This window comes from Misgurnus anguillicaudatus, chromosome 12, assembly GCF_027580225.2.
Source record: "Misgurnus anguillicaudatus chromosome 12, ASM2758022v2, whole genome shotgun sequence".
Classification (NCBI taxonomy): Eukaryota; Metazoa; Chordata; class Actinopteri; order Cypriniformes; family Cobitidae; genus Misgurnus; species Misgurnus anguillicaudatus.
Window position 1 is genome coordinate 26,435,243 of NC_073348.2, and position 25,390 is coordinate 26,460,632.

General features: G+C 35.6%; 3 protein-coding genes across 5 annotated transcripts in view; 2 read left to right on the forward strand and 1 right to left on the reverse strand.

Annotated features, from left to right (window-relative positions):
- mtus2a (microtubule associated tumor suppressor candidate 2a) overlaps nt 1-6,854 on the forward strand; it is a 92,306-nt gene extending 85,452 nt beyond the window's left edge. Inside the window, exons 12-15 of one of the 2 annotated variants that reach the window (XM_055208544.2) lie at nt 757-855; nt 947-1,066; nt 1,454-1,554; nt 4,005-6,854. In XM_055208544.2, the coding sequence (XP_055064519.2) occupies nt 757-855; nt 947-1,066; nt 1,454-1,554; nt 4,005-4,347 (663 nt within the window). In that variant the 3' untranslated portion in view covers nt 4,348-6,854. The remainder of the gene's footprint in view (nt 1-756; nt 856-946; nt 1,067-1,453; nt 1,555-4,004) is intronic. The other variant, XM_055208545.2, reaches the window with a different exon arrangement.
- Nucleotides 6,855-8,979: 2,125 nt separating this feature from the next.
- Nucleotides 8,980-17,013, forward strand: slc46a3 (solute carrier family 46 member 3). 2 transcript variants are annotated; one of them, XM_055208541.2, is made up of 8 exons: nt 8,980-9,251; nt 10,115-10,330; nt 13,413-13,758; nt 13,888-14,054; nt 14,606-14,852; nt 14,936-15,019; nt 15,164-15,320; nt 16,869-17,013. In XM_055208541.2, the coding sequence occupies exons 2-8, from the start codon at nt 10,148-10,150 to the stop codon at nt 16,957-16,959; spliced, it is 1,275 nt and encodes a 424-aa protein (XP_055064516.2). In that variant the 5' UTR covers nt 8,980-9,251; nt 10,115-10,147; the 3' UTR covers nt 16,960-17,013. The 2 variants fall into 2 exon arrangements, with proteins under 2 accessions (XP_055064516.2, XP_073730337.1); XM_073874236.1 differs by having other exon boundaries at nt 8,984-9,251; nt 13,413-14,054.
- A 151-nt stretch (nt 17,014-17,164) lies between these two features.
- stoml3b (stomatin (EPB72)-like 3b) lies at nt 17,165-24,646 on the reverse strand. The gene is made up of 7 exons (XM_055208542.2): nt 24,507-24,646; nt 23,038-23,141; nt 21,285-21,357; nt 20,917-20,999; nt 20,155-20,358; nt 17,959-18,093; nt 17,165-17,625 (listed from the first exon to the last, which is right to left on the reverse strand). The coding sequence occupies exons 1-7, from the start codon at nt 24,556-24,558 to the stop codon at nt 17,434-17,436; spliced, it is 843 nt and encodes a 280-aa protein (XP_055064517.1). The 5' UTR covers nt 24,559-24,646; the 3' UTR covers nt 17,165-17,433.
- Nucleotides 24,647-25,390: the final 744 nt, after the last annotated feature.

Here is a 25,390-nt window from a genome sequence, read left to right on the forward strand (position 1 = left end):
TGTGTTTGGATAGTGCAGATTAAGAGGCGATATTTTCCCCTTCTGACATCACAAGGAGAGCCCAATTTCAATTAACTATTTTTTCACATGCTTGCAGAGAATGGTTTACCAAAACTAAGTTACTGGGTTGATCTTTTTCACAATTTCTATGTTGATAAAAGCACTGGGGACCCAATTATAGCACTTAAACATTTAAAGGTGACATAGAATGATTGAACGGGGTATTTATCCTTGTTCTGTGATGTGACATGTAGACAAATTTTTTTTTTTTTTGGGGTCTGTAATGCCTTAGAAGCTTCCTAAAAACCTCTCAGATAGCTCTATTAGGGTGGGGGATTTTAAACAAGTGGTTTTGCACCTATTTGGCTCCCCCTACTGGCTTAACTTATAATCTCATCACTGATTGGCTGACTTTGCTGCCACTCTAAAAATGTAGCCAATTATTTTAAAGTGGAGGTGCAGTGAGATGCCTGTGATGTCATAAGCATCAGTTTTTCTGATTGGGCTGTTTTCTGGCTGACATTTCTAAAAGAGGAATTTCTATGAGACTGAGATGTTTAGCAAGTCTAGCACTTTTTGTATGTTCGTGAATGCGGGTAGACTACCATTATTCAGTAAAGACAAGGTAAAATGGTTTTTCAATCTCTGTCCCCTTTAAAAAAGTCAGATTTTCATGATATGTCCCCTTTAAAGTATTTAAAGGTGTTTTGTTTCTCATCCATGTGGCTTTATTACTAACACTACTGGCTCTCTCAGGACCAGGTGGACACGCTGACATTTCAGAACCGAACCCTGAAGGACAAAGCCAAGCGTTTTGAGGAGGCACTGAGGAAGAGCACAGATGAGCAGATTGTGGTACATGTCTCTAAAACACACACATGTGCATGCATATATAAAATAATACAAAAACATACAGACACTATAGCACATATAAAACTATATACAGGATGCCCTGGCGCCATATCAGCATATTGAAGAAGACCTAAAGAGTTTAAAGGAAGTTCTGGAGATGAAGAACCAGCAAATTCATGACCAGGAGAAGAAGATCTGCCAGCTGGAGAAAGTGGTAAGCTCAAAATGAAAAGGTGTGCAGGTTTGCTGTACTTCTACAGAGCCACTTTTGTGATTTAATCAAGCACTTCCTAATTCATTTCTATATATTGTAAATATTGAATTTGCACTACTGTGTATAAAAGTTGATTCACTTTGATTGGGACGCTCCATTATTTATCAATTTCTATTTTTAAAACCCCATTTCGTTCATCTACTATTGATGTTATATTATTTATGATTTTGAAATAGTACCAACACGTCCATTTTAAACCCCTTTTACTATTTAAGCTTTAAAATTTTATGAATTCTTATTGTTCAGTCCACAACCCATTTCAATACAGTGTTGTCCAGGGAGGTTTGTATAAGAATTTAATGTTGAGTTCTGTCTTGATCCTTCGAGCAGGCCCAAAAGAACCTGCACCTGGAGGAGAGGGTCCAGGTGCTTCAACAGCAGAATGAAGACCTGATGGCCCGCATCGACCGACACCTTGCGGTGTCAAGGTAACACCCTGACCCAACCTTATTATATTACCAAATACACAATATATGATTTGTATTGTCTTTGTATATTAACTCTTTCCCTGCCAGCTTTAAAAAAAGTTGAATGCCTTGCATTTTATTCTTTAAATATATAAACATGCAATATATAATACAAATGAAAGAACAGACCCTCTGCTTTTAAATGAAAGAGTCTCATTCTATCTATCTTTGTTCTCTTTTTATTACCTCTCAAAAATGTGTCGTTTTTTAAAAATATCCAATTTTGAAAAAAAGCTGAGATAATTGCATTTTTGTAAAGGATTTTTGTTAAAAATCAGATTCAGAGTGATGATCAAAACATACACAGTAGAGGTCTTCACGGGTCCACTTAGATCCGAAAACCCGAGGTCCGACCCGAGACCCGATCGGGTTCGGGTCTAAAAGTTTCACATGTGCCTCGGACACGGGTACAATAATAGCGGCATCGGGTCTTGGGTAATTTAAAAATGAATGTGTTTTTTCTGAACGGACCCGAGAAGACCCGAACTCTCTCGCCTGTGTGCGTCATTGTCCTTTTCAAACCTCTCATCTGTTTGCCAAGAGCGCTTGCGACATTGTGTGGTTGTCGGAAGGTTCATTTTCGTTGAGACAAACATGTCAGTCAATTATAAATGTACATTTTAGCGGTTACGTTGGTGTCGTTGTCAGATAACAAAGTAAAACGAATGGAGCAGCTCGCCAAATTGGTTGCAAGGCCACCGGAGTTTCTTTCTGTCTGACTGCTGCGCGTGGGTCTGCAGAATGCACACACGTCAGTGCCGTTTACATTCGGTTTAAAAAAATGTTTTCACTAGTTCGGGTCGGACTCGGGTCTAATTTTCTCGGGTTTGTCTCGGGTCGGGTCTTTCTTTAAAAAAAATGTATTTATGCACGTCGGGTTCGGGTATGAAGTGATTCGGGTCATTTCGGGTTGGGTACATTTCTTTGGACCCGAGAAGACCTCTAATACACAGAGCATTTACTGTTTTTGAATGCGTATATGCTTTAGTGTTTTATAAGTTGTGTAAGAGCACCACCTAGTGGATAATAGCGAAAATACGGATTGCCTTAAAAACTCGTCATTGGCATGGAAGCGTTTTCTCTTAAAGTGCACCCATTTCATTGCCAAAAACAACGTTATTTTGTGTATCTGGTATAATACAATGTGTTAATACAATATGTATTTTCCACATACCGTACATTTTTGTAGCTCCAGATATCCTGCCTTCCTCAAAACTTTGATGTTGTACAAAACTCACCGATCTGAAAAGCGCTGTGTCCCTGATTGGCCAGCTAAACTGTACGTTGTGATCGGCCTGAATACTTCTGATGTCAGCCAGAAATGTGACGCTCCTTACCATGTTTGAAAGATTCGCTCACAATGCAATGCTAAGTAAGGGATAATGTAGAGGCAGCCGGTAGTTATTGGGAAATAAGCCCCGACAGTGTGATCAGGACCCGACGCGAAGCGGAGGGTCTTGTATCACACTGAAGGGGCTTATTTCCCAATAACTACCGGCTGCCTCTACATTATCCCGCTTATTACACGGCTGCTTGCCACATAAGAAAAAAAAACTGGACATGAATATGAATTTGAAACATTTTATTGGCATATTTGTTTTAAATTAACATTTTTATCCTTCCGCGAAACTTTGCACAGATGCATAAAATGATCGCAATACCTTATTAAGATCCTCTGCTTCATACTTGTCTCCATTTTTTCTCTTTTAGCCAGTCTTTGAGAAGTTTTAATGCCCATTCAGTATTTTTTTGTGTGTCAAGTTCAGTCTCAGTAAGCTGTCTGTGTGTTGTCGTGGTTGTCCATAGTGTTTGTCACAAGATGGCGCCAAACAAACAGTAATCTTTATTGATCTTTATTGGCGCAGAGCGATTTTACTCGTGCAAGTAGTCCGGTTATGCGTTATTATTTTGGAGCGGTTATTATTCGAAAAGAACGAACCTGCAAATTTCTCAACTGACCAATCAGAATCAAGCATTCCAGAGAGCCGTGTAATAAAAGGAGTTAACTTACAGGCTGTGAGACAAAGCTGGAGGAATTATGATAATGTCGTCATGTCCAACAGGGACAGGAAGTAAACTGTTGCCTACAATCCGTGTGGTTGTTGCAGTCCAAGAAAAGAGATTTACGTTGAAAACGATAACTTGCGTCATTGTTTATTTCATTTTGCATATCGTTAACATGTACTAATACACACATACACACCCAAAGAAATGTATAATCGGACCATAGTTGCCATTTAATTATTGAGATAACTTGTCAGTGGTGGGGAAAGAGTTAAATGCTGACATTTCATGTGAGACAGATGTATCAGCATACAGTCTGGTCCGCATATATTTCGGAGCCCTCCAGTGTGTCGTCTAATGCATCTCAAACAACATCCAACATCCTTCCTGTCATCTTGTCTTTCCAGACAACTGTCTGAGGAGAACGCTAACCTTCAGGGGTACGTGGAGAAGGAGACCAACGAGAAGAAGCGGCTAAGCCGCAACAACGACGAGCTTCTCTGGCTTCTCCAGACGAGTCCTCACCTATCGCCCTCATCTTCCCCGATCCACAGAGCCTTCTTTCCAGGCCCTGACATCCCCCCCTACCCTTATTCTCCAGGCCCTGGTACCCCCACACACTCCGGTTCCCCTGGTCCCTGTACCCCCACTCATCGGGTGACGTCTCCAGGAACATCCACCCTCAGAGGTTCTCCAGCAGCACGTTCTTCGCCCGCTCGAACCCCAAATGCCAATATTTTACCCAGATAAGCTAAAGTGATTCATCAATGTATTCGTTTTGGTGCATTGTTGATGATCTTCTTTGTTTAAGAGATGATTACGGTTCATATTTTATATATATTATATTTATATAGATTCCCGTCGACTACCAACTGCCAGACAAAGAAGAAACAACTTCACTGATCTCTTTGACTTCAAGCCACAAAAATGTCTCTCCGTCTTTAGAGATGAATTTCGATGAATTTGAATTTTGTTATTAACTCAAAGCACTGCTTCAGAATGAATGAGAGTACTTTACATATAACTGTATAGCACGTACTACATGAGAACTCTAATACTCGAATACAACAAAAGCACTTTACGTTTCTGCTAAATATTCTTCCTACAGATAAATGCACCAGCATTTTGTGGATTTGGTTTAGCTTTCTATTCTAATTCTCCCAATGTTCCTGTAGTTTAGTCCAGAATGTTTCATATTGTCTAAACATGCTGCAGTTACAGGACCATACAGCTGGCAGCTGTGCATCACAATATCCCAGCTAAGCAAGTCTCTTGCTTGTTTTAAGTGCTGACGTGGTTTTGATAAGGCCCTGATGATTCACCACAAGGGCTGACTTTTCAGGCTTTGATTCACTACAGCAAATTGTACATTTTTGCTAGACGAAAATTTTAAGCATCAAGTCTGTTTGTTCTATCTACTGTATGTAACTCAAGCCACTGAGGTTAACGTCTTATATTTATATTTATCAGACAAAAGCAAGTGCATGACTAACGTAACAGAGAGATCCAGGACATGGTAAGAGACCGACTACAGGAAATGTTGTAAATTATCGTCTAATTTTTATTTGTTATTTATCATAATGAACATTTTGCTACTTAATGTGCATGTGATGTAAGTCTTCCATTCTTATTGTGAAACGTAGGATAGTTGTCATGGATTGGAAGTGATGGCCTCCACCTCCAATGTTTGAGGTAAAAAATTAACCCATACGTGTAAACATAACTCTACACCTCACGTTACACCTGTAAGAAATCCTACAAGGTGTGTTAAGTGTGCGTTACAGGTGAGAAATGGTTTTACAGAGGTACACTTTTAAAATGGGTTGGGTCAAAAAAGGAACAAACCCAATTTAACTAATGCTGGGTTGTTTTAATCCAAAATGATGGGTTGTTTTTATTAAACCTTTTGACCCAGAGCTGGTTGAAAATATCCCAGCGTTTTTATAGTGTAGACAGGTGTAGGTTTGGAGTAATTTAAGCTATCTTTCTAGTAATGCTGGTTAACCCTTGTATTACCTCTGTGGAGTGTAGCATAACCTAGAGAAAGTTTCTCTCTTTAGATGAACTAGAAAGGAATGTAACTGTTTCTTTAAATGATGTGTGAAAAAGTTCAGGGAAATTGTTTTACGCTGTCTCAAAGGCAGTTCTCATTTTCTTAATACTGAAATATTTGAAAAAGCAGAAATCGCATAAAGTCATTCCTAATGCAATGTGGGTTTTGATATTTCAAAGTAAAGAGATGTTTTTTATTTTTTGGAAAATTGGTTTGTGTGTTTGTTTTTACAAATTATACATCTTTCAACGCTCAACCTTTCAATCTTCGAAAACTTTTGATACAGATATCTTAAAAGCTAAATTTTGTAAACTCTTTACTGATGTTTTTTCTATAGTATTATCAGTTGGTGCTTGTACAGGGTATCGTACAACTATCTGCTATGTAAGACCAGCTATTTACGGAAAAGTGCTGTTTGCAGTCCACACGTTATTTATGTTAAGTAGTTTATTTATTTGGTACACAACTGTTGAATGAAAAAAAATATTAATATTGTTACTGTGAATTTTTACTTTGAAGTTTATATTTTTGAAGCATTCATTTTTATTTAAATAATGTAGCTTTACTTTCAAAATTACAGTTTGCATTTACTTTGCTCTGTCACTGTGATATAAATGGTTCATCTGTGTTATCAGTCCATTTTTGCTACTCTGGCACATATGTTTGGATGTTTAAAGCACAATAACATTATATTAAAATATTCAAGCACCTTACATTTTTTAATATTTTTAAACACTTTTATTCAAATGAACAACAAACACACATTAGCATACAATAGTGTTACTATAAGGTTTTTAAAATGTTTTTGTTAGTCTTGAATTTATAGTTTAAAAAATAACTATGGATTTGTTTTAAGGTTGTGTCTTTGCTTTCCGTGCAAAGTAGCAAAAATGGTTCACATCAAAATACTGCGCTTATACAAAAAAACGTATATTATTACAGGAGACTAAAACTATTATCTTAAATCGTAAGAAATCTTTTCAGAATGAGTAAAACCCAATTATTTTTAAAAATTAAAACACTTTATTTATTTTCAACTTTAAAAAGTAAGTCACCTGGTATAGCCTTCAAATTTTCTAGTTCTTTCAACTTAAAAATATTAGTTGACAAAAATGTGTATGAATGTGTATGAAGTTGAATTAAAGGAAAACACCACCGTTTTTCGGTATTTTACTATGTTCTTGCCTCAATACATCTATATATTTTTTCAATGCGTGCACTTGGTCTTGGTGCGGCGTGTCGTGGACGTGTTGGCATTTAGCCTGGCCCCATTCGTTCCTTGGGATCCAAATTCCTTAGGATGAATTTAGAGGCCACAAAACACTTCCATGTTTTCCCTATTTAAAGACTGTTACATGAGTAACGAGTAAGTATGGTGGCACAAAATACAACGTGGCGATTTTTTAAGTGGATAAAAAATGAGAACTATATTGTATGGTGGAAAAAGCACTTAGTTTGCAGCACTTTTTTATCCGCTTAAAAAATATGTTTTGTTTTGTGATACCATGCTTACTCGTGTAACTACTCATGTAACAGTCTTTAAATGGGGAGAGCATGGAGGTGTTTGGTGGCTTCTGGATTCATCCCTGTTTGGACCTAGGGAATGAATGGGGCTAGGCTAAATGCTAGCACATTCGCGACGCGCTGTGCGGGGATTATGTGCATGCATTGAAGGAAGGTAGTGATGTATTAATTTGTCTAGGTTGAGGTGAGAGTATGGTAAACTGTTGAAAAAGGTGGTGTTTTCCTTTAAGAAAACCATGTAACTTGCTTTTTAGGTTGAACCAACTTACAGTACACTGTAAAAGGTGAAAAGTTGGATCAACTTAAAAAAAATACTACAATTGGTAACACCTCAAAAAGTTAGTTTTTCAATAACATATAAGTTGAAAAAAACTTTTTAAAAAATGTTGGTGTTACCAATTAAAGTTATTTTTTGTGAGTTGATCCAACTTTTCACTTTTTATAGTGTATGTACGTACAGTAATCCAGGCTGGTTTTTCCAGCATTCTGCAATCGAATACTTGCATTCTTTATATGTTTATGTCTCAACCAAAACCTCAGCAACCTCAATTTAAGGATGTTATTTCTGCACTTGCTATGGTTTTTAACAAAGTACACTGTCATTGTAACAATTCTATGGTTACAGTTAAGAGTTACCACACTGTAAAAAATTAGCTGTAATTTTGCAGCTGGTTGCCAGTAACTTACTGTAGACGATAAAGACGTAAAATTTGTAATGTTCATTTAACTTTGAACAAATTGTTGCCAGTAAATAACATAAATGTAAAATCTACAGTAAGTTACTGGCAGCTAGTTGCCAGTAATACCCAATAATACTGTAATTTCTACAGAAATATTTTACAGTGCATTTATTTCTCCTGCATGTAAAAAGTCCCGAGACCTCCTTGGTTTTTAGTTCGGAGCTCTTGTTGGTCCTCAAGACAACCATTAATATGGGATTGGATCACAAATATGAATGAATCAGGTTGTGAGACTGCACTGACCTTTTTGTCCCGTGGACATCTTTTACAGTAAACTACTGAATGTTAATCTATCCCTGAATACTGACACAGTCAATGTAAACTGATTAGGGTGCTTGAAGTTGTACTGAATGAAATTTATCCGTTCATCTATTTACTAACGGTTGACTTTATTATGTCTTTTTGACTGAATTTACAGTCGCTCGTAAGCTTGTATTTATTGTGTTGTAGTGCACAGTAATCAATGCATGTTTGTCTTGAAAGATCATTATGTCCTTGCTGTGTATGTTTTGTGATGCTGTAACTGTAGCATAGAGAATATAATACTAAGGAATGGAAAGAATTTATATATAACACATTTGTATTCACTTTGAGGAGCGGGGATGAATAATAAACATCTTTAAAAAAGGAACTAAATACATTTTTGATTATTTTTCTATTCACAGTAATTCAGTTTCTGCATGTTAACGTGATTTTGTAGTCTGTGAAATAGGGTTTTTGAAACCATGTGTACCTTCTTAACCAAATTATGCACTGAAAAAAGTTGACTAAACAAAATGTAAAAATTGTAGTGTCAACTTATTTTTTTTATTTAACTCAAAATTTTAAGTCAATCAGGTAACTTAATTTTTTAAGTTGAAAAAATACATCTTTTTATAGTGTGATGTAAATTTTGTTATTTGTAAAAAAGCTTTTTACAAAAAAGTTTTATTTAAATTGTTAAAGAATGTGGTTTGGTTATAATGTTTATAGATGCGTGTATATGTGTGTGTACGGGGACACCTATTCAAATTCTCAATCTCACTTTTACTTTGCTTTCTCTGTCGTTCATTCTTTACCACAAATAAGCAGTTTGTTTCACCTCAGGGTGTGTTTTACCTGAGGGTGTGTTCCTTTGGAGACATTCAGTCTTGACAAACAAAGAGTATAGAGTCAGCGAGGTAAGAAGATTACGATGCCATTTTACAGGAACTAATAGATCGAATAATCACATCATGGTGCAAGTGGTAGAACAAAAAATGCAATGATTCATTCGTGTCCTGAGACTTGAGTGGATTTTAAGAGGGCAAGGATACACCTGTTAAATATGGAGATATATATTAAACCATAACATTCAGGTAAGAATCATTAAACCTCCTACTGTAAGATGTATTTCAAGTTAAATGTTCTTTATCTTTATGTTACATGTAATAATTTCTATTTATGATTTTTACTTTAGATTTGTTTATATTCTTTGCACATTTCTCAAATGTACAGTTGCAGGAATATAAGATCAAAACCAAACCAAGTCATAATCTCAAAATGTTCCTCGTGGCATTGTTATTGTGACCTTAAAGCAGTCCTATAGGCTAACTCTCTTGCTCAGGGGCAAAATCCTTTTATATTAAATCCACAATGAGCTATGTATGGAAGTAACTCTATTTTATTAAGTAACAAAGTTTCTGTAGCTTAGTTGTGTATTGCGTAAACGGGACAAATGGTTGTGGGTTCCATCCGAATTTAAAATGTATACCTATAGGCAGCATCTGCCAAATGCAGGAATATAAATGTAAATCTATAGCAGGCTTAAGCCTGAGGGCAACTCTAAAATAAGTTAGTGTAAGCAAATTGTAAATGCATAGACTTGAGTTGGCATTACTTAAGAGTCCAAGGTTAAAAACATAAAGTATTATAGGACAAACAACCATAAAAGAAGTTCAAAATACACAAAAATGTGTTAACTGTGCTAATTTACCTGTTATTACACTGAAAAAAATTATTCATTGAATTTAATAATTTTTTTAAGGTAAGTGGTTGCAATCAATTTATTTAAGCTACATTTAAACAAAAAAGATTAGTAAAGTAAAATAAAATATAAAACTTTTGTTTAAATGTAGCTTAAATAAATTGATTGCAACCACTTACCTTAAAAATATTTTTTTTCAGTGTATTAAATGTTGTATTGCTATGTGTCAAAACACTTAACATTTCCCTCCTCTAGTTCCTTTTTCCTGGTCCAGAAACAGGAAGTGGGATGGGTCGTGTGTACCTTATAGAGCCAGTGGTAGGCTTGTATGCATTTACCATGTTTATGACCTACCCGCTGCTCCAGCAGTATGTGTACCGTAGACTGTGGCTTCAGCTGAGCGGCACACCCTACCCGGCCGAAAGTCTGTCTCACTGCTCAAACAACCACACCAATGTGTCCATACATGAGGTGAGACATCACAACCGTCATATATATTAGTCATATACTGTATACAGTACTGGTGATTAAAACAGATCAGAAATAGACTGCTTAAAAAGCTGAACTAGTAGAAGGCATTGTTATTCATGGATTTGTATTAAAGGTGCAATGTGGGACTTTGAGAAGGATCTTTATAATATACATAACTATATTATTAGTATGTATAAAGACCTTACATAATGAGCTGAATTGTTTTACTACCTTAGAATGAGCCGTTTTTATCTACATACGCGGGTCCTCTTACAAGGAAGTCGCCATTTCGCGCCACCATGTTTCTACAGTAGCTCTAAACGGACAAACTGCTGTACAGATCGTGTTTTGTCACAACGTGTCTCAGACAATGACGTTTTAGTCCTGTGGTGGCTACCATAGCTTCTTTATACATTTTGAAAGGGAGGGGTGAGCCAACATGATCTCATGGCAAGTCGTGTTATAGTCACGAAAAATGTGATTATAATGTCCATAGCATGAAATTCACTCTATAAATATAAATAGTTTCTCGTGTCCGTGGCACAAATTCTTTTTTGTGTCATTTTATGTATTGTTTTCTCATTTTTTTTCTTTTTTTAATCATTGTAGGTTGGGGTTGGGGTTAGATTTGGGGTTGGGGTTAGGTTAAAATCAAATCTAAATTTATTTATATAGCACAAATTCATACATCAAGGCAATTCAATGTGCTTTACTAACACAAGCAAAACTAATAAAAACATCACTGAAAAAATACAAGATACACACAAACACAAGAATGATTCAAAGGTAATGAAATAAGAAAAATATAAACACTGTGAGGCTGAACAGTATAGCTATGTTTAAGAGCTCAGTAATAAGCACAGGAAAAAAAATAATGTTTTTAACTTTTAAAAATAAATACATTTGGGGCACATCTAAGTTCTTCTGGTAGTTTGTTCCAATCGTGTAGAGCAGAGATGCTAAAAGCAGCTTCTCCATGTTTTGTTCTAACTCTGTGCTCCACTTGCTGACCTGAGTTTGTTGATCTAAGAGTCCGGGTTGGTTTATATTGTTCAAACATTTCAGAAATATACTTAGGTCCTAAACAATTTAGCGCTTTATAAACTAAAAGCATCGATTCTATAACTGATAGGAAGCCAATGCAAAGTTTTTAGAACGGGTGATTTGCTCTATTCTCTTAGTCCTGGTTAATAATCTAGCAGCCGAATTTTGAATAAGCTGCAGTTGCTTTATAGTTTTCTTCGGAAGTCCAGTGAACTGGAAAAATGCTTGGATCAGCTGCTCTGGGTCTTTCAAGCCTTTGATTCTAGATACGTTCTTCAAATGATAGAATGCTGTTTTGGTGACTGCTCTGATATGACTATTAAAAGTGAGATCTGAATCTATCAGAACACCAAAATTACGTACTTGATCCCTGTTTTAAAAGCACAAGAATCTAGTTCTTTTATAATACTTGCTCTTTTGTTTTTGTCACAAAATACAATAACCTCAGTTTTATCTTGGTTTAATTGTAAAAGTTTTTTGATTCATACAGATTTTTATTTGCTCTATACTGTATTATTTGCTATATACTGCACAAAGAATCTATTGAGCTATTGTCATCTGATTCAAGAGCCATGTACATTTGAGTGTCATCAGCATAACTATGATAATTAATTTTATTATTCTGTAGAATCTGACCTAACAGTAACATGTAAAGATTAAACAAAAGTGGTCCGAGAACTGATCCCTGTGGGACTCCACAAGTCATATCCACCCTATACGATTCAGAATTTCCAAAGTAACTCCGACCATGCAGGTAAGATCTGAACCAATCAAGGACTGCCCCGGAGACTCCTACCGAGGTTTCCAGCCTGTCTATAAGAGTTCTATGAGTTACAGTGTCAAATGCTGCACTGAGATCTAATAGAACCAGAACTGTTATTTTGTCAGAGTCAGTATTCAGCCGTACATCATTTAAAACTTTGATTAGGGCAGTTTCAGTACTACGATGTGGTACTTTTATGTATTGGTTTCTACATGTTTCTCTTCGGCTCTAAAACTATTCTCGCCTGCAGTTGGGGTTTGGGTTAGGATGTCTAAAAATGTAACAGAAAGTGATTTTAACCCCAACCCCAAGCGACAACGGTAAGAAAATAGGAAAAAAAGTAACGAGAAAACAATACATATATTAACAATAGGGTTCTGGCCCTAAAAATGACACAAAAAAGAAAGTTGTGCCACGGAAATGAAAAATTATTTATAGAAATACGTGCAAGTGACACAAAAAAGACATTCATGCTCAAGGCAGGAAAAAAGCTGAATTTTGTACAATGGACACAAATAAATTAATCACATTTTTCGTGACTATAACACAACTTTCCGTGAGATCAGTTTGGGTAAGCTGTGGACTAAGCCTTTGGTTGCAATTCACTCATTCTCACCACAAGATGCCGCTAAAAGTCCCAAATTGCACCTTTATATACACCAAATATTTGCGACCCAGGCTAAAGTCTTATAATTTTATTACTTGTATGAGATTAGGAGCATTAAAGTTTAATTACACTCATTGATTTCAATTTGTGACATAAGTCAGTATTAAAGGTATCAAGGTTATGTTTTCAATGAATGACATTTACATTGTATATAATTTTATGAAGAAAACAATAACACACACACACACACATACATACCCAAAAGATTTTAGCTGTGTTTTCAGAGCCTGGGTTTTGTCTTCATGTACTGGCTAATAACTACGATATAGTTTGCTTAGTCACTAAAGTTTATATTGATGACATCTACAGTAGATGTGGAGAACCGGTTATGTCTGTTGACCATTTAAGAGATCAAGTTAAGTTATATGATTATAGCTTATAACTGGAAAAATGCTTGTCAGGTTATTTGATCCATTTTAGCCTATTCGCCTACCATTGTATTTCTCACAAATCCACAGAGCTTTTTCCATGGCTAAGAATTGCAATAACATACAGTTGGAGACTTGTCCTGTCTTGTGCACTATTAATGTTTGTGATTTTACTATAAGTAAACACTATAAATAATTTTGACTACCCTACAAATTCTGTTTTTCTCTTCCCTCATCCAGGCAGTACAGAAGGAGACGTCTATTTTTCTTCTCCAATGTGAACTTTTCTTCCTCATCCCCAGTCTTGTATCTGCCTTGCTCCTGGTCTCATACAGCGACTACCGTGGGCGTAAAGTGGCCATCATTCCCCCCCTCGTAGGTGATGCTCTATTCACCCTGAGCTATGTTATAGTCAGCCGGTACTCCTTTAACCTCAAATACCTGCTAGCTTCCTCCTTCCTAACCGGCATGATGGGAGGACCCACGTCTCTGATCGGAGGATGTTTCGCCTATGTGGCCGACCTCTGCGGAGAAGATCCAGAGGGACGCAAGACTGTCCGAATGGCTCGTCTAGACATGATTCTCGGTGTGTTGTCCGGCTTAGCTTCTCTTTGTACTGGATTCTACATTAATGCAGCTGGATTTACCTGGCCCTTCCTCACTGCATTTCTTATGCATCTTCTGAATCTCTGCTACGTCATGGGGGTTTTGAAAGAGTCCCTGGTTTTGTCTACATCCAACCCAACCAATGATGTTCCTCGGGTACATGGGTCTCAAGCTTTGGCCGCTCGCTTGCAGGGTGTTTACTTACTGTTTGCGGCTTCCACGCGGAGAAGGAACGTATTGCTGTTGCTCCTGCTTACCGCTTTTGCGTTTTATAAGGTAATTGAGTTTTAGTCTGGCTTCAGTTAAAAGATTTGTATGAATAAATGAAAAGCCCTCATCAAGACCCCAAACGAATTCATTTTAAAGAGACAATAAGTAGGATTTACCCCCATGAAATTGTATTTTGCATTCAAACGAACAGTGCTCTCTAGCGCCTCGCTTTTCCAAATGCGTGTTGCAACTACGGTAGCCATTATGTACTCACTGATCTCCTTGTCGGGTTCAGCTAGTTCACGTGTTCTGAATGAAACGTGTTGGTAGTGCTTTTTGTCCCTCACTGCTATTATAGTTTATCAGTATAGCGGAACGACATGGAAGCCTCCTTGGACTTACCCGTTCAATGTAAGTAAAGCTTACAAAGAAAAGTAAGATCACTGGCAGAGGTCATTTGACACCAACGAGGACATATTTATGAATAAAGACATTGATTTTGATTAATGAAACACTTAAAACCCTACTTACTGTCCCTTTAAGTGAAGCTCAAAGATGAGAATTGAATCATATTTAAAGCGTTGAGATGACACTGCCATCTTTTTGTTTTATTGCAGTTCTCCATACAGGGTGGCATGTCTATCTTTATTTTGTATGAATTAAACACTCCCCTGTGTTGGAGCGAGGTGCTGGTGGGATACGGCTCGGCTCTCTCCACCGCAATCTTCCTGGTCAGTTTTGCCGGTGTGGCGCTGCTATCACGCTGTCTGCGTGATGGCTACATCATCCTGTTGGGCCTGATGTCTGTGGCAGCCGGCCTCATCATGACAGCGTTTGCAAAGACTACCCTGCTTATGTTCCTTGGTAAGACTGAGTTTAGATATCTCGAGTGTATAGGAATATGGGTGGACAAATGGATAGAATATTTCATGTCTTATTTATTGCAGTTCGACTGCCTTTGCTGCTGTCTATAATGCCGATACCTGTCCTTCGATCCAAGATGTCCAAATTAGTGGCTGGATCGGAACAAGGTAAGAACAGAATAAGTTTAAAATTAATAAATGTATTACATTGCAATTATTCATTAATTGTACTCATTTGTACGCATTCCTCAATAATCCTTGATCTTCCCTATTTACTTAATAATTGATGAATCCGGCATATTTTGTGTACAGGTGCCATGTTTGCTTGTGTAGCCTTTGTGGAGATTCTGAGTGCTGGCGTTTCATTTGCGATGTTCAGCAGCATCTACGCAGCAACACTGTCCTGGTTTTCCGGGTTTACCTTTCTGTTGGCTGCGAGCTTCAGTCTTATACCAGCTACACTGATATGGTAAATAACCCACCCTTACATCCTACACTGTCAGAAATATGGGCAAAATATGTACACCAGCTGTCACCGGGACAGTACCCTTTCAAGTGGACCTTGGTGAAATAGAGTGGACCATAATATCTACTTTTTAATTACATAATTTTATATAGTAGTGGTTAAATGGATTGCATTATGGATTTTTAGTCATGGGATTTAAGTAAAAAAAGGGGGTGGGGAAAATAAATTCATGAAATTATAAGCATATGAAAATAAAAAAAGAACAAATTCAAAAATAAAGTAAGGTCTAACAGTAGTATTTAGGTACAGAAATAAAATCAAATGAATAAAATTGTAAGCTGATTTTCCTTTTGTCACTTAAAGGGACAGTCCACTTTTTTGAAAATATAATTTTAGGGGAGCTCATTTTCCAGCTCCCTTATAGAGTTAAACATTTGATTTTTACCGTTTTGGAATCCATTCAGCCGATCTCTGGGTCTGGCGCTACCACTTTTAGCATAGCTTAGCATAATCCATTAAATCTGATTAGACCATTAGCATCACGCTCAAAAATAATAATATTTTTCCTATTTAAAAACTTGACTCTTCTGTAGTTACAATTTGTACTAAGACCAAGACTAACATGCTTTAGAAAAACACATAGACTGGTGTGTATCTTGAGAAAAATCAATGGCACAGGCATATTTTAATCTTAATCTGTCTGTGCTAGATATTTTCAGCTGAGACAGCTCAAACATTTGTTTTAGTCTTGGACTAGTCATAAGCCTTGTCTGTTAAAAGATTATTAAAGATTAAACCAGGGAAATGATGATTAAATAAATACACTTAAAGTTTTGAATTTAAAATGTTATTTTTTATTTAATGCTATTTTTTTAAAGTATCTTAGTAAATAATTATTTAATACCACATGTTAAATTCTATTAAAGGATTCTATTATAATATTTTACTATTTTCTTACCTTAACAAATTAATACATACCTACCATTCTTCAATGCGTGCACCTAATTCACGACGTGTGTACAGCGCGTCGTGAATGTGCCAGCATCCAGCCCAGCCCCATTCACTCCCCAGGATCCAAACAGGGGTGAACCCAGAAGCCACCAAGGTCGAAGTGCTGCAAACTAAGTGCTCTTCTGCCATACAATATAGTTATCATTTTTTATTTGCTTAAACGTTTTAATTTATGCCACCATATTTACTCATGTAACTACTCATGTAACAGTCTTTAAATAGGAAAAACATTTGGTGGCTTCTAAATTCATCCCTGCCTGAAACCCAAGGAATGAATGGGGCCAGGCCAAATGCCAACACATTCACAACACGCTGCACAAAGATTAAGTGCACACATTGAAAATAGATAGGTATGTATTAATTAGTCCAAGCCGAGGTAAGAACATAGCAAAACACCGAAAAACGGTGGTGTTTTCCTTTAAGACCCCCTCATACCCCTCATCTCTCTCTCAATATTATGGACTGTGTTTTGCCATTGTAAACACAACTCACATTTTCTTCATCTAGTTTATCATAACATACTGTAAACATTTCCCGCAGTGTTGTTCTATGTCTGCGTCTGGATGAATATGAGGAATCCAACATACTTATAGAAGATAATAACACAGAAATCTTTGAGCTGCCACCATGAAAAATGGGGAATTCCTGATGAACACTTTGGATTTCAACACTTTTCCATCTCTGGTGTAAGCTTCCTACAGTGCTACAGTGATTTGATAAATGCAATGTAAAAGTTGTCTGTTTGGTACCTCAAGTCAATGGTGCAACATGGTTACAGAACCAATCAACATCTATTTAAGACTACTTATTCTTAAAGGTAAATGTGACTATGGACATTTAAAAATAGAAAAAATAAGATTTAGATTTTATTTTGCACAGAGGACATTTACATGTAACTTTGTATGTATTTGGCATATTACTTTTGGTAACATATTTATATGGTATATTTTTGTTTTTAAGTTACTTTTTCTGTTGTACATAAAATGAACTCTTGAAAATAAATGGAATATGTATAAAACATGCTATTTCAGAAAATTATTCAAGATTTGGAAATAAATTATTCTTTTAAATATCTGTAAATAAATCCATAAAAACATTCCAGCGATCACTTCTTTGACATGAAGTGGCTCATCATATCAATGGGCAGAGGGAATATGATGGTGGAGTTCCTCTCGGCTGCAATGGTGCTCAGGGTTTGAAGATATCTCAGCTGAAGGGCTGATGGAGACTCTGCGATCACCAAAGACGCCTCCTTCAGAGCCCTGGATGCGTTCATTTCTCCCTCTGCTGCGATGACCTGCATTAACAAAATATATTACCCACATTTAACAACACCAATGTAGACCAGTGTAGACCACACTCATAAAAAAATATGAAAGCTGTCACTCGAATTGTCATATGGACCATGAAGTACCAATATAAAATTTTGAGGCACTAATATGCACCCTCCAGGCCCAATTGTCTACTTTTTGATACAATACCATCCCCAATGACAGCTGTCGTGTCTTTTTAATTAAATTTTTGAGATAGATAGATAGATAGATAGATAGATAGATAGATAGATAGATAGATAGATAGATAGATAGATAGATAGATAGATAGATAGATAGATAGATAGATAGATGCTCACCCTAGCTCTGGCCTCACGGCTTGCTTCTGCCTCAGCGGCCATGGCTCTCTGGAGCTGCTGGGGCAATTTAACATCTTTTATCTCCACTCGCTCCACTTTAATACCCCATGAGTCTGTTGCCTCATCTAGAGTCGTCTGTAGAAGAAACCAGAGGCATAATGGAAAAACTACTTCTCATCTACAATTCTTATCATTACTGATATCTACACAGCATTATTACACACAGCACTTAAGGGTGCTTGAGTCTGTTTGGCCGATGGTGAAATTCCGAGGTTTGTTATTCCCAAAGTGCTGCCTGGAACTACACTCCAAAAATCCTGGGGGTTGTTTTCAATCCAGCATTGGGTCAAAAAGAGATGAGCCCAGCCCATTGGGTTGTAATTTTACCTATGCTGAGTTGTAAACATGCCGCTTATAACATGAGATTTTATTGAATATAATGATTAAATTAAATGCATGATCATCTTGTCTAGACTTTAAACTTGTTTGAACAGCTTGGGATTTCCTACTGGCAGGTTTGCATTACAAATGGGCTAATGGAATATATATGAAATCAATATTTGAAGAGTTTGGTTCCAAAATGCAATAAGTCCATTTTTACTAATTTGGGCAAAAACGTGACAAGAATAAAAAATTTGGGTAAAAACGTGACAAGATAAAAAACACTATTTTCTGACTGTTACAAACTTTCACATAGCAGTTTTAGGTTATAAAAACATAAAAAAAATTCAAATCCATAATTAGATTTTCAAAGATTTATTATAGAAATTTTATTATTATAGATCAAAACTGCAAAAAAATATTTTTCAAGAAAAAAAAATCTTAGTATTTTTGTCTTGTTTTCAGTAATAATATCTAAAAATTCTTAAATTAAGATGCTTTTTCTTGATGAGCAAAACAACCCAAGAAAATAAGTCTAGTTTTTAGACCTAAAATATCAAATTTAAGTTATTTTGTGCATAAAACAAGCAAAAAATTTGCCAATGGGGTAAGCAATAAAAATCTAGAACATTTTTCTTAAACACTAAATTCAAGAAAAATTCAAGAAAAATTTGCTCACCCCATTGGCAGATTTTTTGCTTGTTTCATGCACAAAATCACTTAAATTTGATATTTTTGGTCTAAAAACTAGACTTATTTTCTTAAGAAAAAGCATCTTAATTTAAGAATCTTTAAAAAAATTTTACTGAAAACCAGACAAAAATACTAAGACATTTTTTATTGAAAATAATTTTTTGCAGTGAATATATAAATGTGCATTCATCTTTGCGATGTTATATTCATCTAGTTTACTAGTGGTATACACTGATGTATAAATAAACATTAATGGCATTAATCAAAACACTTACTTTGTAATATTAGGAACACTCTCATTGCTGCTGTTATACTTGAAACGTTATCGCTGAACTTTTTTGACAGAGATCAGCTGTAAAATGTTTTGGTCCTGCTCGATTTTCATTGGCTTCGATTAAAATAATGAAAAGTTTTTCATAAGATCACCTGGGGTCAATGTGTTAGCATGACAGAAGCTTGATGCTGTCATATGAGAACAGGCAACAGCCGGCATTTTTCCTTCTCCCGAGTGCCTCTCACGTAAATTATTAGATTTTGATGGCTTATGTTTCTTCCGCGCTACAGAAAACCACCACAGGTTTATCAATGCCATCAAAATTACTATTTTGTTTTTGTTTGTTTGTTGATCATAAAGTACAAAGTAGATGAGAAAAACTAGGATTTAGTGTGTATTCAATGCGCAGCCATGTTTACAATGCGTGGAATGGTGCGCTGTGATTTGTTGAGCGGATTTATTGCATTCTGCAAAGAAGGACTGGCGTTTGTCGCGTTTTGGAAAAAACTTGAGAAAAGATGACAGAATAAAATGGCGGATATTGGATTTTGCGTAAAATTAAGAATGTACTTTTTAATACTTACCTGATACAATACTGATTTTGGCGGTAACAAAATGGCGTTTATCGCGTTTTGGAACCAAACTCTTTGTTTTGTGTTCATACATGTACTCACATGACAAGTAGCCATGTAATTAAGTGCAGTAACGTACAGCCATCTGTTTGTTAACACCAATAAATTCCTTTAGGGTGATACAAGCCCATTTGATTCACATTTGGGTCCAATAACCGTCTGGCTGTACGTTATCTTCTTACTTAACATCACCTTCTCACAACTTTAAGTACTTACCTGCATACTCAGAGAGATGCTCTCTCGATCAGAAAGGACCTCAGACAGGTTCTTGGTGCCCAGAACGTTCCTCAAAGTGGTCTGGGCCAGTAGACGCGTGGAGTAATCGGCATCGGTAATGTTTGCCACAGATGCAATTGGGTCACTTACACGGAAGTATACCACACCATCCACAGAGATTGTCACTGAGTCTTTGGTCAAGATCTACATAAAGATGAAATTAATTGAGAAAACATACTATCTGTTTGGGGTAGTATATACACAGTATATTAGAGTGACGGGCTTGTAACCCGAGAGTTGCTGCAGTGATATACCCACTACTCTGGGTGTGTGTGTTCACGACTTCCAGTGTGTATTCACTAGCTGGGTTAAATGCAGAGGTCACTCCAAGTATGGGTTACCATACATTGGGAAATTAACCAATATATCGGCCAATAATCTGTATCATTCGATAAAAGCACTTTTCACACTTTTTCTTTTTAAAAACAGCCTATAGTCATGGCTAATATATATCGTCTCAATAAAAAACAGGGAAAGCAATGAATTTGAGCCCTGTGTATATATGTATAACAATAATGGTCATTATATAAATTAATAACATTTAGAAAATGTAATCTTCAGAATTTAGTTAATAAAACGATAAGTTTTGGCAGAAATCAGTGTAAATAATCGGCCATTGTTATCGGTGAAATGTTTTATATTGATGAATCTTTATACAGTATAATACTTGATAGTCACTATAAAGATTTTCAGGTATCTTACCTCTTGCGGAGGAATGTCAAATGAGATGGTCCTCAGATCGACTTTGATAAAGGAGTCCGTGCAAGGAATGACAAAAAAGATTCCTAGAAGGAGGTAATGTTTTGGAAATATTTTAAATAGTTTATACTACTTGAGTCATTATTATTCACAAACAAAAAAAAACAGCTGAGAGGTTGTGGACTTTTTAAAATGTATTAACCACCTTCTATTGTAACATGAACACGTATTTATCTCTTTAGCAAACAACTGTCACATGTGCACAAGAGAAAAGCCAATATTTGTTTGTGAATTAAAGATGATGTTTTTCCACTGCTAATACTTTTCTGATATATCTAAGACTTAAGAAGATCTGTGGATGCATTGCTTACCTGGTCCTTTCGCTTTTCTGGCTGTTATCCGTCCCAGTCTAAATATGACAGCGCGTTCATATTCTTTCACAATCTATAGCATATTAACAAAGCACATGAGGGGAATTAAAATGCATTTTTTTAACCTTCATGTGTAAAACATATAAGGATATGTAGGGAGTTCATATTAAAGCACAAAGTGGGTGTATAGTATTATAATTACATTTAGTGGATGCTCTTACAGTGCATTCTTAATATGAAGAGTTTGGTTCCAAAACGCAATAAATCCATTTTGACTAATTTGGGTAAAGACTTGTTTTCTATACCAAGAAAGTGACAAGATGAAAACCACTATTTTCTATTACAAACTTTCACATAGCATTTTTAGGCTATAAAAACATAAAAAATTCAAATCCATAATTTGTATTTTAAAGATTTATTATAAAAACGGATTATTTTTTTCCACAAAATGCTATAAATCTTTTGAATCAATACATAAATGTGCATTCATCTTTGCCATGTTATTTTCTTATAAAATAAACAGTAACGGCATTAATCAAAACACTTACTTTGTCATATTAATAAAACTGTCATTACACTTAAAACTTTTTTGACATCGATCAGCTGTAAAATGCTTTGGCTCCTCGATTTTCGTTGACTTCGAGTAAAATAATGGAAAGTTTTTCATAAGATCCCCTGGATTCAATGTGTTAGCATGACAGAAGCTTGATGCTGTCGGGAGAACAAGCAACAGCCAACATTTTTCCGTCTTCTGAGTGCCTCTCACGTAAATTATTCGATTTTGATGGCTTCTGTTTCTTTCCCGCTACAGAAAACCACCGCAGGTTTATCAATGCTATTAAAAGTATTATTTTGTTTTTGTTTGTTTGTTGATCACGAAGTACAAAGTAGATGAGGAAAACTAGGATTCTGTATGTATTCAACGTGCTGCCATTATTGTTTACAGTGTGTGGAATAGTGCGCTGTGATTTGTTGAGCGGATTTATTGCATTCTGCAGAAAAGGATGAGTGGCGTTTATTGCGTTTTAGGAAAAAAAGGGAGAAAAGATGACAGAATAACACTGCGGATATTGAATTTTGCGTAAAATTAAGAATTTACTTAATACTGACCTGATACAATACTTATTTTGATGATAACTCATTTTTAAAAATGTGTTTATCGCGTTTTGGAACCAAACTCTTCATATACACTTATATAATCTTAAATTAACTATGATATGTTATCTATCTATTTAGTTTGCTTATGTGACCCTTCCAAGGCTAAAGTCTCATAATCTAATTATGAGATTAAGAGATTAAAGGAACAGTATGTAGGATTGTGGCCAAAAGTGGTATTGCAATCACAAAACTTGTGGCTAAAACTGGTACTGCAACCACACAACTGGTGGCCAATACACAAAATGACAACATAAACATCAGTTGAGGGCTGCAACTCCACTTTTTAAATGACAATATCCTGGCCAGACCACTGTTGTCAGTGATAAGTATTTGAAATTAAAATGATTTTTTAATGTCTTGTGACATATCAGGGCCATTTTATGATTAATTAATATACATTTATTACATACTGTTCCTTTAAAGTTTAATTTCAATCATTGATTTTACACTGATTTCTATCTTTGGCATGACCTTACCCGGTCAATATTAAAGATATCAAGGTAATATTTTCACAGAGGATAATCACAAAAATGTCTTTAGCTGGGTTTTTTACAGACAGGGTCGCTATTGTGTGCTGTCTTATCGTGCTTCATACCTTAATGCTCATGAAAATGCTGATTGGAAATATCAAAATGTTGAAAAAGGCAGAGATCACCACAATAAACCATCCGCAGCAGCCTAGACCTCCTTTACTCTCATCTGAAAGCATAAAAGCAGCAAACAACTTTTTAATGGGAACTAAATAGGAAGTTTTACCATGGTCACATATAAAGAGTTCCCAAATAAAAGAGGAACACTTTTCATTTTTTCAAACTACTTCCTAACCTCTCTTGAACTCACCTTCACACTTATTCACAATAGAAAAAAAATTATAATAGTAAAACGTATCTTATCTTTTGCCCTTTATATTCATTATGTGTCAGAAAGATCAGCACGGCGCGATATTTTCTACAATTCACTTATCATGTGTACATGAAAACTGCATTTTGTTTAACATAAGAATTCTACAGTGTATAGCTGATCTAGGAAGTCATGATAAAAACATAATAATCATCTCAATGTTATCCATTACTATAGATTTGGTTATTTGAATTACATTACTGAAGAACAATAAGCTGCATTTAGTGTTTATGTGTTTTAACATTCAAGCAATTTACAAATGAGCAAGAAATTCTTGATAAAAAAATAATAATCTTGACATATCCAACATTAAATTGAAATATCATATATGAGCAAATAACATAATTTTAGGTTAAAATGTCCCAATAAGCAATAGCTGTCATTTTACTCTCTATGTTAGCTATACAGACCCGATATAGTCCAACTATTAACCCACTTTTAGCCAAAATAAACTTGAATTTGGTTTCATGTCGTTTTTGCTAAAATAACTGGAGAGATCTATATTTCATCATGTAAGCAAAGTCAACAGAGTGATTGGTTTCATTTATTTATTTATTTTTGGGCTATGGCTATATAGAAGTCCATTCAATTTTCACTGGCAGTCCAAAATGTGCCTTTTTTAATTCCTTGGCTGTGTTTTTAGACGACTTCTAGATGTCTTATTTCTGCCCACATATTGTTATGAACAGTCATGTGATGTGAAAAATACACCATGCAGGCTCTCAAAGAAAGTAACATGGCAACTGCATGAATGATACAACAAAAAAGCGCTGGTTAAAATGTTTTATGATGCAGTTTGGCTTACTGGTTTCCATCTATCGTTTAGTTTTTTAATTTTGCACTAGTTAATACCATAAAACACTTAACAAGTGAAATTTCCCAAGAGCACCATTAACATTTTCCAGTCGGCTGTGTTGACATTACGTGATGCTCCATACTATCTAAACAAGTTCTGCCATTATCACGCATAACAATAGCTGTGTAACTTGATGCAACCGTTTTAATTCTCTTTCCACTCACAGGTACGCCAAATAACAGGTGCTGAAGACTCACTACTTGCAAATAATTTAAAACAGATAAACACAGTCGATCTCTATAAATCCAAAGGTAAGTAATACAATTAAAAGTCACTAAAGTATAAAAAAGAGCCAAAAGATGTCTTACTGATTAGATCTGTCTTGCTGTGACCACGTTCTATCTCAGACTCCATCTCCATATAATGTGGTGCTACCTAGGACGTGTGGTACTGTAGGTGACACTGAGTTTGTGAGGAGCTGTAAAAGGCAGAGATCTATTTGTACTTCCTGTGAGGGGTGCGGCCTTATCTACAATACCATTAGAAGATCATTTACAGACACTAATGGTCTTATGACACAACCACATGATGTTTGTGATGATTATGATTATTGCGATTTCTCTAATAGACACACTCTGTTAATCTACTCTTAATATATTTATATATAGCATCAAGTACTTTAATGTGTCAAGCCAGTCTGCAGCTGAATATTTTAAAGAAATTGTATTTTGCCAGGTCCTTGTGAATCAAATAAACAATATCAGCCATAAACCAAATTGTACAACTTTATATTTTTTCTTTCTATAGATGCTTTAATCTGAAACTATTTACATTTCATTTGTTTATATATATATATATATATATATATATATATATATATATATATATATAGAGAGAGAGAGAGAGAGAGAGAGAGAGAGAGAGAGAGAGAGAGAGAGAGAGAGAGAGAGAGAGAGAGAGAGAGAGAATATATATATAAAGAGTTTCGTTGCAAAACGAGATAAATCCGGTTTTTAACATTTTTGTCAAAACATGTTTATTATTATGTTATCATGTTATTTGAATTGATGATGATGGTGTTGCTAGCACCTATACTAAAATGTACCAAAAGCTTTATTGTACAACCGAGTATATACAGTTCCAATCATGTATAAGTGTATTTTTGGGTTTACATGGCTTTATTTGAAATATTTATAATGTAATTATGATCCATTTTGTGTGTCTAGGAATAGGAGGAGATTGCTTTGCCAAC